General features: G+C 49.5%; 1 protein-coding gene across 2 annotated transcripts in view; it reads left to right on the top strand.

Moving 5' to 3' along the window:
* The window catches only part of LOC149369427 (tetraspanin-9-like), a 122,233-nt gene that overhangs the window by 84,798 nt on the left and 25,380 nt on the right, over nt 1-12,055 (top strand). For both annotated transcript variants that reach the window (XM_089558388.1, XM_089558380.1), the window contains exon 2: nt 7,543-7,632. In XM_089558388.1, coding sequence (XP_089414514.1) covers nt 7,570-7,632 — 63 coding nt within the window. In that variant the 5' untranslated portion in view covers nt 7,543-7,569. The remainder of the gene's footprint in view (nt 1-7,542; nt 7,633-12,055) is intronic.

Raw genomic sequence — 12,055 nt, 5'->3', positions numbered from 1 at the left:
GCGTCCCTCTTAGCCTAAGTCGCTTTGGGACGTTAAACCCCATAAACCAACCAACCAACTAACCTGAAGCGCGGAGGCTGACTGAATGAGTTACCAAGCTTTTAGTCGCCGTTCGTGGCGCGCTTGCCGTGTCCACCGACAAAGTGAAGTAGCTACGCGCCTTTCCTGTTCTCAAAACTGAGAAAAGTGCGAGCCGGCCCAGGCTCCGGACTGCCATCGGCGAAATCCATGATTGCGGCTAGAAGTGCACTGAAACCACTTTGTTTATGGCAACATAACATGGGCCAGCACGCATGCATTCCTGCAGTGGAATAATATAGGCGTATCAAGCGCTATTTTTTTTTTTGTTTGGCTCTCCCACAAACAATGGGTCTGCAGTCGGATGCAACTCAAAAACGCAAGCGCAGTCTAGGCGTAGCACGGATTAGACCGCTATTTTTATTTTTTGGCACTCCCACAAACAGTGGGTCTGCAGTCGGATGCAACTGAAAAGCGCAGCCGCAGATTCCCCTCAAAGGATGTCCTCCTCCAGCCAATAGCGTCTAGCGTTTGTCATGACATCTAGGCTAATCACCTCTCTCTAGCTGTGAAATGGGATTAGCCGCGGGGTCATGAAAAAATTCAGGGGGCACTTTGACTGTCTAAAGTGCGTAGAGGCGAAAGCGTTTTCCGCACCACTTTCGCTGCTTCTGTGGCACTGGTGGCGTCACATGTAATTGAGTACTAATTACTAAGTGATGACAAATCACTAATTAATGGTTAATTACTGATTAATGCCTGAATACTAATTAACTGCTAATTAAGCTTAAGCATCGCCTTTAGGAGTGGAACGCGACAGCGTGTTGTAGCGCTGCCAGGGAGTCCACGGAACGCCACCACCCGTTCGGCGCGATGCCTTGCCGTTTCAACGCAACGGTTTTTGAGGAAAGGAAATGGCGCAGTATTTATTTATTTATTTATTCAATAAACCCCTAAAGGCCCTCAATCGAAGGTATTACATAGGGGGGAGCAATGACACACAACGCAAAATAAGAATGAGCAAGCACCAAGGTGCAAAACATAAATACAAAAAGCACATGTAGAAAACAAAACAAGAAACAAATAAAAACCTGTAGTATACATTGTAATTTACACGAAAAAAGAACAGATAGCGTTTTAGAGGCAATAACAATCGCAGGAACAAAACAATATAATAAAACAGCTCAATGCAGCAAGTGGTACAATCAATTAGTAAAGCTAAACAGACATTTGGGTTAGAAGGTCGTGAAACTTAAGATCCCTTTCAGAAGCGATGAGTGATGGTAGATTATTCCAGTCGACTATAGTACGTGGTACGAAAGAGTCATCTCGGTGGACACCTGAACCGCACCGTAGAGGAACGGTGGAAGTGGGAGTGAAAGAAGAAAGACGAAGATGGCCCGTAATGAAGAAAATGAAAATTGTATTTGAGGAAAGAAAATTACGCAGTAACTGTCTCACATACCTCGGTGGACACCCGTCAAAATTCAGGGGGGGGGGGGGGGGGGTGCACTTTTTTGACCTAAAGTGTGGTCACTGATGTGTGGTTAAGGTGTTAAGCTTCGCCTCTAAGAGTGGAACGCGAGAGCGTCTTGCAACGCTGCCAGGGAGTCCATAGAACGCCATCGCCCATTCGGTTCTACGCCTCGCTCGTCGGTAAATTGGTTTTTGAGGAAAGGAAATGTATTCCTCTCTCATATCTCGGTGGACACCTAAACCTCGCCGGAAGGGAAGGGAGGAGGATGGCAGTGAGCGAAGACACCGTATTCACTAGACGTGCCTTTGTTCATTCCAAACCATCGAGCTGGCATGGCGGAGTGGATAGCATGCTCGTCTCGCACTCCGAAGACCGGGGTTCGATTCCCGAGCTCGACCAATTTCTTACTAGGTTTTATTTATTTATATGGCCTGACTTGAGAAGTTAAGTAGGTTAATTGGGTAATTATGCAATTAACTAAGCTCAGTCCCACTTACTTGGAGCATCACTATATGGCCCCTTCAATTGGTTGCATGGTTACTAGCCAAAGTACAATTGGCCCCGTTTGAAATTGGCGCACTGTGACGTTTCGTTTCGACCGTTTCGACCAACTGAAAAGCGTGACATTCTCTGTCGATAACTGCTGCTTACAACGATGAGACATTAAAGGCTTTCGCCTTAAAATCTGTCGTAGCCATTGGCTGGGGCGCCTCCGTGACAGGGTATCTGCCGTTATGTCCTTGAGTTGTATTCGACTGTCATGCATTACCGAATGTCAAAAGTTATTAGAATAGAATTGGCTGCAAAAAAAAATGGCTGAGGCTTAACTTGGTTAAGCCTGGAGAATGCGAAGAATCATCGTGTCGCGTAATTTGGAGGCGCACAACCACAGCGACGGCGCGAGGTGGGCCCCCGTTTCTCCACTGTCGTGCCGTCATCGTGTCACGTGGTGTGACGTCATGTATCACGTGATTTGGAGGCGCATAACCACGGTGAAGGGCTGAAGTGGTAGCTAAAGTAGTATGCTTCGCATAAAAACTAAAAATAAAATGCCCCACCCGCACCGAATGACAGGCTGTAAGACGGCGGGCCAGCGCTGGCTTTCAAATTGTTTTGAAAAAAATACGCAAAAACGCAGGAAATATAGGCGTGCTGCGGCCGAAAACTGTCGCGTGTCGCATTCTTTCCATGCGAACGCTTCCAGAGAAGCACTTCCGTTTTCGCTCAGAGCGAAGAATTGGCAGTGGTCACGATGTCGGCCCAGGTCCCCGCGATGTGTACAGTGCGGCTCTATCAGTTCTTGCTTTACGGCCTCGCATGCCGGAGGTGGGGGGTTCGATCCCCAGTGCCGCCGGGTACCTACTATTGATACAATGGACATAAGCTTCCCTGACTTTGTGCTCGGCTTATTTAGGGAGAAATGCTTGGGAAATGCGTTCTAGACCCCACCTTGAGTAGAAGAAAAAATACCTTGTGCCATGGCGCTCTTTGGCCGCAGATATGCCCTTGCGACATAAAAATTCATCATCATCATCATCAGCTTTTCTTCGTCTCGCAGAGCTATTTTTTGCAACCTCACTGTTTGCTGGGAAATGGAAGGCGGGATTCTGCGCCAATTTTCAAGGAAAACTCCTGTTTGTTTATTTATCTACCTATCTGTCTGCTTGCTTGCTTAAGTACCTTGCAGATTCCAGTCTTAGAACATGGCGTGATGGCGAGGGGTTACAGTAATCTGTAATCAAGAAATGGTACAAGGTCTAAAAATACGAAAGTAAGAAATAATATGCAATTTGAACTGCAAGCAATCGGTAAAACCTGCAAAGAAAACGTTTCATCTTGACACGGAAATAATTATGACATTACACAATAATTAGCTGCATTGCACGGTTTCGACTTGGACATAGTGAACGTCTTATGAAGGAGATATTATGACTGCAAGAAGGGGCTTAATTCGTTTTTAAACGTTAGTAGGCCATGCATGTTAGCAATGTGCTCCTTGATCACTTTATAAAATGTACATGTAGCAATGGGAAACAGTTAATATGTGTTTTTGGCCGAACGGCCCTTGGCAGCTTGGATCGTTATGTAGGCGATGTGAATTGGGAATTGGTCGTGCAAGTGACATTGACGCCGCGTGATGACTGTAGATTAGTTTGTGCAGTAGGCAAAGTGGATACCCCTACGTTACTGCGAATTCGAGTGATAAGGATAACTTTATGTTGGTCACGCTGGAATGACGGTTGTTGTCGTGAGAAATAAGATGTGCTGCAAGATTCTGAATTGCTTCTATAGGGATTGGACTAGATAAGCCTCATGTGGTGACCAGATAGCAGAAACGCACTCTGATTGAGGGCGGACTGAAGAAATGGGCCGTTGCCTTACGAAAATCACGTTTCAGATAGCCAAGAGTATGTGATGCTTCGGCGGTCAAGTTCTTTGTGTGTCGCCCGAGAAAGATGGGCAGGGCATGTAATGCGTAGGCAAGATAACCGCTGGTCCTTAAGGGTAATGGAGTGGATTCCAAGAGAAGGCAAAAGCATAGCAGGGGGCGGCAGAAAGGTGGATGGGTGGATGAGATTAAGAAGTATGTGGGGATAGTGGCCGCTGCTGGCAAAGGACAGGGTTAAGTGGAGAGGCCTTTGCCCTGCAGTGGGCGTAGTCAGGCTGATTATGATGATGAGAAAGATAGCTAGCAGATGAAGGCTATTTAAATGATGGGGGGGGGGGGGGGGGGGTTAGCATTATGTTGTTCAGTTTGGATTCTTATTGCCTCAGATTTAAGGCTTTCGGTTCACTGTCATGATTTTGCATGTGTCAACATGTGCACGACGTGCACCAGTTAGTTAAGCATTCAAGCTCCTGCTAGTGGTTGAACGGATTTTTGAGATAACAGGTCATTAATGTATATTAAAGATAATATAAAGCACCGAGAACACCTTTGTGAGGAAGCCAGATGTAACGTCACTAACGGGCGATGAAAAGTTATTGAAAATCGTGAAATGACAGCGAATGGATATAAAGTTTCGGATTCCGAAGATAGTTAGGGAGCTTAAATGAAGCGATAATTTATTTGTAAGGCGAGAATGGACGAGGCGATCAAACTGTGCAGAAAAATCAATCACTGTGTAGTCGGTCTGGTAGTTTTCATGCATGTTCTTGAATAGAACACTAGTAAATTCGAGTATGATTGTGTGTCGCAGGAAAACTTTTTTTCTGAACCCGTTTTGGCGTGGGGAAAATGATAAACGTTGCTCTCCAATGGCAGGCGATGTCAGTTGCAACTTGTTCAAGCAACTTGCATGGGACACTTGCTAGTGATAGGGGGCGGTAGTTACAAACAGCGTTTTTATCGCCAGATTTATAGACGGGGATTATTACTTTACCAATTTCCCAATCGTGCGGAGTTTTCTAGTTAACACATGAAAGCCTGTTCTGGTTATGTCATGTTAGCCTATCGGTTTCCTCGAAACCGAATGATTATCCTCGTCGCGGAGACGTTCTTTCGGCGATCTTTCGCCGATGAGTTCAACCCCACCGACCTCGTATTAGTGTGGCATTGCACAGTGTCCCGGTTCCGTCGGCGGCTTCAGCTTTGCGGCCGTCTCGCTTCGTGGCTCTGCGGTGTTAAAAGCGTCGCCTCCAGTGGATTTTCTTGGCGCACACTGACCGCGGTGCTAGGGTGGACGTCGCCTGCGCCCTGCGTCCCTTTTGCCCGTTGCCCTCACGTAGGAAACGCGCCAGAGGTTTCTTTCACGGGCTGTAGGGGGCGCTACTGGTAATCCAATATGGCTGCCCTTGACGGGCACCGGGCAGCCACAGCGGTGTCAGTTTCTATTTTGGCTCCGCTTTGGATCCGCATGTTCGCAATATGAGCTCAGTTTAAAAACCAGCCTGCAATTGGCTGGGAGCGAGAAGGAGCGAGTCACAAATTCGTCTTTTGTAGAACGCGGAGAGGTTGTAAACGCTGCCCGTGTAACATGGTTAGTGGTGGCAGCATCGTTGGGCATAGAGAGCTATGCAGTCAGGCAACAGAAAAGCGGCAAAAACTGTGCACACGCTTAATGGACGGGCTGCAGAAATCTGGAAGTCAGCGTCTCTGCACAGGAATGCCCCTTCTACACGGCCCCCCGAATGGTTTGGTGGTGCAGAAGTTAGTCGAAGCGCTGCAGAGATTTCCCCAGTCAGAGATACCCCGGCTGTGAAGACTTCCTGTTCGCTTCTACATTGCGCTGCCACCGCGATTAAGGGATTAAGCTCAGCTAATCCCTTAAACAATCGTGTGCAGACCCGTGTCGCTCTACAGAGCACGATTTGAAATATAGGAGACGCAGAATTGCTGTCGCTGCTGTACTACTCGTTCATTCCAAGCGCCCTAGTGCACATTACAAGCATCCATTTCGCACTGCAATTTTGCCACGTGCAGCACGCGAACGAAGTAACGCTCGACCGCTCTTCGTCTTCGCGTCGCGCTATCTTCTCATCGCGGGTTCCGGCGGGTGCCGCGTGACGGCGCCACCTTTCGTGAAAGTTGCGATGGGCAACGGTTTGGTGGTTGGCATGCACTGCCGAAAGGAAACAGCAGCGAAACAGAGAACTACAAGAAACAGAAGACAAGACTCCTCCAACTCCTTAACGTCCAGTGTTACGCCAGGATAAGAATAAACGAACGGCAACGCAATTGGTAAAGGAGGGCGTCCACTCAGCAAAGCGTGCTTGTGTCTCTAATCGCAAAGACACGCAGTGTCCTTGTCAGACAGACGTCTTCTCAATCCGCGCTCGTGTCACTGAAGGACTGAACACTAAACATTTCGACAGAATTGCCTGTCTGGGCAGCCACTGAAGGACGAGTACGGCAAAGGCGTGGGCACTGTCCCGCTGCTTTGTCCTCCGTTCTGTGTTGTTGCCAGTGCATTCGGCCAGCCTCCCTCTATTGCTGAGGCAACAAATGCAGCTGCTATTCACTTTGAAGGAGACTGGATGGATTCCTGGCGCTCCTCGCTGCCCTTGTGGTCGGGAAACAGACGATCTGAGCCTGTTTAAAAGCCCTCCTAGTGGCACTGAATATGATCTAGTAATGCTGACAGCCAGTAGAGGTCGGGAGAAACCGAAGGAAGATTTGATGTGATTGACTTGAACTGAAGATCCTTCTCACCCTGCGTTTGAATTGTGATGCCCCAAATTTTCTTTGTTATTTTCCGCGCGAGTTTTGTCCGCGCATGTGTCGATAATAAAGATTGGACCTGGGCCGATCGTGCTCGGTGCTTGGGCGATGTAACTCCCATCGGACAAAAGTTGTTCTCAGTGGAACTGGAAGCCACACGAGCGTGAAGCGACAGCTTCCAGTCCTCTGTGGTTGGCTCGCCAACGAGTGAGGACAGCACAGTTGTCGAAGCTGTAGCCTCGCGCTCGTGTGGCTTCCAGTTCCACTGAGAACAACTTGCGAGGCAGTGTTTGGTTGTTTTACTACGGTGGGGCTTACTAAAAAGAACTAAAGAACACAGCGCGTGTCGCTTAAGTATGAGGGAGAATAAAAATGGTAATAGCTGGAAAAAATACTACATAAAAATAAAAAATTGCGGATAATGAGAGGCAAGGAGAGTTGAGGAGGATGGGACTCAAAACGAATAGCGAAAAAAAATTATGTAGTATAGTGAACGATAGCTGTTTTCTCGCCAGGCTGGCTTAAGTTAAATATACTGTATAAGAGATGCTGCGTGCGTCGCGCTTCACAATGTCTGCTCTTGGCGGATTGTTCCTTGTTCCCCTTTTTCGTGTGGATTGAGGATAAAAATTAATGGAACAGAATCTAAGAAGATAATTACTGCCCCCAGTTATGCTTTGTGTTGTGGGTGCTATTTACCTTCAGCCTATTGAAAGTGATAGATTTTCAGTTCTGTTTGTTTGTTTTGTGGCGGGTTTTAGAATTATATTGTTTGTTTGCAGTTCAGGTATGGGATTTGATTGTAGTGTGTACAGCTGTGCAGCAGTGCGCGTGATTGCGTGTTCTCCTATTCCCTCTCAGCGTCTGTCTTCCTCCCCCTGTGCAGGGTCCCGGATCCGACGGCGGCAGGGCCATGGGCCGGACGGGCTACACGTGCGTCCGACGCACACTCTGCTGCTACAACCTGCTCTTCTGGGTACCCCACCCTTGTTATTACTTTTTTCCCACGCATGCATATGCCACTCTGACTACTATATCAATCAATCAATGTTTTGTTATCTTCATGAACAAAAAATTGACCGTGGTTTAGCTCTGGCTAACCCTAGTTGAATTGCGAAAGCAATTGAGCGCGTTCTCTCTTCCTCGCTTCGTTCTTTCGTCATTGCCTCTCTTTCGCGCTCTCCTTTACTACTAGCATCCACTGAGGCGAAGCGCATATATACACACACACACACACACACACACACACACACACACCTGCGAGGCGATACCTCCTCTCCCTGTACCCCAGCGGAGCATATCTGGTGGAGCGAGCGGCGACGACGGCGGCGCCACCTGTTGGAGCGCGGCTGCGGCGTTGCCAGGCAACGGCGGCTCAAGGTCGTTCGTGGGCCACGGCATACGGCTGAAGTGCGACCACGCGACGAGCCGAGCTGGCTGGCGTAGTGTTGCTTTCGAAACAAAACAATTTACGAAACAGTGTTTGAACCCATAGCCAGAGGCTAGTATTGGGTCCCAAGATAAAAGTTCATAGGATTAGGAAGTCTTCACTATTGGAATTATATGAGCCTGCGAATTTAACAACATGATTTGGATTAAAACAAATAACAAAAAAACAGCAAGCACGGAACCAGGTAGCGACACACGATTCCCGATCGTCGGGAATACTGGCGCTGCAGGAAAGTGCAGAATACTAGTAGAATGTTTTATATTGAACAGTACTCAATGCGTTGGCATAGCAGAAATTTCCGCATTTTGCTTAAGACAAGTTTTCAGGTTTTTTATAAAACTCTGTTCCAGCCTTTAATCAACAGCTATTTTGTTCCAAACTCTGGCTCCAACGTACTGAATAAGCTGCTCACCATAGACATTTTTTGTAGGGGTCTTTCACCTAAGTCTACATGTTTTTTTTTTTTTTTTAAATAGGCTCCTTGACTTAGAAGAGCGCTTTTTTCCACATAGCATTGTCATCTGTGTAGTACATCAGAATGCATCTATGTAATTCTGATTAGCAAGCTGGTTGACTAATATTGAGTCAGCTATAACCTTTAGGCTCATAATTATTGTGGGGCATGTAGCCCAGCGTAATTAATATCGTATCAGTTTTTAGGATTTCCAAAAAGCGGTTACCCTCGGCGCTGTGCCTTATTCTGGTTATTTCGAAGAGTTTCGTGCTCTGGAGCCGTTGCTTTGCCCGCGAGCCTCTCGAAAGCGCACGTATTTTGGCGCGGTGTACCCAGAATTCGTTGGGCCACAGCGCCGAGGGTAACCGCATCTTCGAAATTCTTAATACTGATACGGATGTTACGGTGGGCTACACGCCTCTCGATAATTAAGGAGCCAAATAGCACTAGTTCAAATGCTAACTATTCGATCTTAGTTAACCGGTCTGCTAGTTAGCACGTCTCAGCTGCATTCTGATTTACTGACAATGCCATGCCGAAAAAAGCAGTCAAGTTTTAGAAACTGTGTAAAGTCTTGGGTGAAACACCCTGTACAGCTGCCGCTTCGGGGTGCAGCTTCCGAAGGCAGTCTGTATCTGCGTACAGTCGAGGCGACTCCGTGGCCGTTGCGCAACGTTCGACTGCGAAGCACGCAGTCGCAGGCTCGACGCTGGCCTGGCTGGGCTGGGCTCACTTCGGGGCACTCCAAAGGACCCGGGTGTCTGAAATTAATTCGGGGGAGCCGTCCGCGCCGCTGCGGCCGCATATTGATGGGGGCGAGCTCAGTGGTCGAAATTAATCTGCGCCTCTCCGCTGCGGCGTGCCTCGTTTCTTTCTTTTTCCTTCTCTTAATTTGAGTGTCCCTGTGGTTGAGCCATTTCCGGCAATAATCGCAGTGCTAAAGAGCCAGTAGCCACAACGGCCACCCCGACCTGCCTCGTGGCACAGAGCCTTCCACAAAGCCTGCTTCCCACCCCCGCGGTGTGGCTTTGGCCCGCAAACCTCTATATCTTGTGTTCGTTCCACTAAGCAGGTCTTTAATCTGATTTCGTTATTCTGGGTGCGTAACGACATAGGGGGGGGGGGCACTTCAAAAGTGTCCCAGTGCACTGGTGCGCTCCACTGCGCGTTCAGCCGCGAGTGCGGGCGTGGGGTATTGCAGAGCAGCCAGCTTCCCGTATCGACCGCGTTATGCTCCGGACTGCAACCCTGAGCGTTTAGTGCTTTTAGGCTGGGCCTTCGTGTCGCCTTCCGCTCAGAGGAAGGCCGTTTGCGTTTTGGGTTTCGCGGAAATAGCCGTGCGGGTGAACTACGTGGGAGCCCTCGTCACGGCACTTGCGGAACTGCGCACGGCTCCAAATTGGGCACGCTGGTCGATCCAGAATTTCGAGTCGCCCCGCTGCAGGTGGCGCGAAATGGAGTGCCTAGGTTTTATTGGAAGTTTTTGGGCAAAATGGAATGGCCGCCGGTGGCACCTGCTAATCATTGAAAGCAACCGGGGTGCGTGGATTTTCTTCTCAGCTGTGTCGTTGCCTGGTGGCAGAATGGCAGAATCCAGCGGAGCACTTTTGGCATCCGCGAAGCTCTGTGTAATGTGTGTAAGATTAGGAAAACCCGTTGTCCTCACCTCATAATATTTTAGAGGCATCTTGAGGTCTCCACTACACGGTTGAGAAGCAAACACCGTTGCCTGGTTACTTATGGCAAAGACTGCACGTAAACGCGCCTGATTCTGTACATGTTCCCTGCAGTGCAAGTGGCTATGGATAGGGGTGGATGCGGCCTATGCGCTTTTTCGTTGCAAAAGAAGTTAATTAGCCTTCTTAGACTCTTACTTCATAAAAGTTAAGTAGCCTCCGTTGGCTATAACTAAGGATTTTTTTTTTTTTTCCCAGAAATCGCAATCCCGCCGCGGTGGCTCAGTGGTTGCGGCGCTCGGCTGCTGACTCGAAAGACGCCGGTTCGATCCTGGCCGCGGTGGCCGAATTTCGATGGAGGCGAAATTATAGAGGCCCGTGTGCTGTGCGATGTCAGTGCAGGTTAGAGAACCCCAGGTGGTCAAAATTTCCGGAGCCCTTCGCTACGGCGTCCCTCATAGCCTGAGCCGCTTTGGGACGTTAAACCCCAATAAACCAAACCAAACCAAATGGCAATCGGCGCCTGCAAATGTTAAACATAAGAAAGTTTACAGAGAGTATCTCTCAGGCTTGACCCACGCGAAGCCTGACGGGCTTGTTGACAACGCGGTGGGCGAAATACGGAAGCTGGTAGCAAAGGGGGCGGACGCTTCGTCAGGCAACTTTTTGTTTGCCTTTTTGTTCGCCTCCTCGGCAACCAAGTGTTGTTCAGATAAATTTGAATCTGAAATTCGTGCGGTGTCAGTGGCATTTTCGTGATTAATTGATTCGTGGACACGGCGGCACCGCGGTGGTGGTGGAAAACATTTATTTACACATGCACTACTGGAGGTATTGCATGAGCTGACCCAGAGGGGGCCAGCCCTTACAAGTACTAGGTGGAGGTCCCTAGTTCGGGACCCCAGTGGCGTCGGCCGCCGCCCGGGCTCGCGCGACCAAGGCCCGTTGGGTCTGCAGGTCAGAGCAGCCGAGCAGGGTCGCCTCCCAGTCCTCCCGGGTTGGGTTGGGGTGAGGGGGGATAGCAGGGTTGGAGGGGCAGGCCCACACCATGTGGTAAATGTCCGAAGACTTCTCCGCACAGTGCGGACAGCTGCCCGAGAAAGAAGGGTCGAAGTGTTTGAGAGCTGCCGAGCACAGCAAAGTATTGGTATACAGGCGAAGCAAAAGCCGCTCCTCCGCCTTTGAGAGACCTTTACACGGGCGGGGATAAAGACCATGGCCAGATCGATAATGTAAAACAATGTCTTTAAAGGAGTAAGCGGGAGTGAATTCGAGTTCCTGATCGTCGGGGTCGGAGGGGAATGTCCGGTGAGAGAGCGCGCGGGCGGCGGCGTCAGCTGCCTCATTTCCCTCAAGGCCCATGTGAGCAGGAGCCCAAACGATACGCCGGTGCGCGGGGTCCCCGGTGTAGACGCTGTTTTGGAGAATGCGGTAGGCTAGATATGGCACCCAGCCCTGCTCGACGTTCCGACATGCCCCTCGCGAGTCGGAAATAATTGTTTTTGAATTGGAATCAGATGCAGCCAACGCAATGGCGACCTCCTCCGCGTGTGTTATGTCACGGGCTCGGAAAGTAAGGCCGTTCACTGTTTTGGATTGGTGGATGACTGCGGCCGTGTACCATCCCCCGTGGTGGGGGCCGGAGGCATCCACGTAGAATACGCCGGGTTTCGATCCATAGTGGCGGGCCAGGGCTTCCGCCCGCGCCAGGCGCCGGCCATTATGGTCTTCACGGTTCATGTTCGCGGGAAGAGGGCGCACGTGGAGGGCGCATCTCCACTGGGATGGAATACGTACGCGCTCTTCCATAAGAGTGGTG

Source organism: Amblyomma mixtum, chromosome 1 (genome assembly GCF_055824585.1).
Source record: "Amblyomma mixtum isolate Tamu chromosome 1, ASM5582458v1, whole genome shotgun sequence".
NCBI classification, from domain to species: Eukaryota; Metazoa; Arthropoda; class Arachnida; order Ixodida; family Ixodidae; genus Amblyomma; species Amblyomma mixtum.
This window is presented reverse-complemented; position numbering and strand designations above follow the sequence as displayed.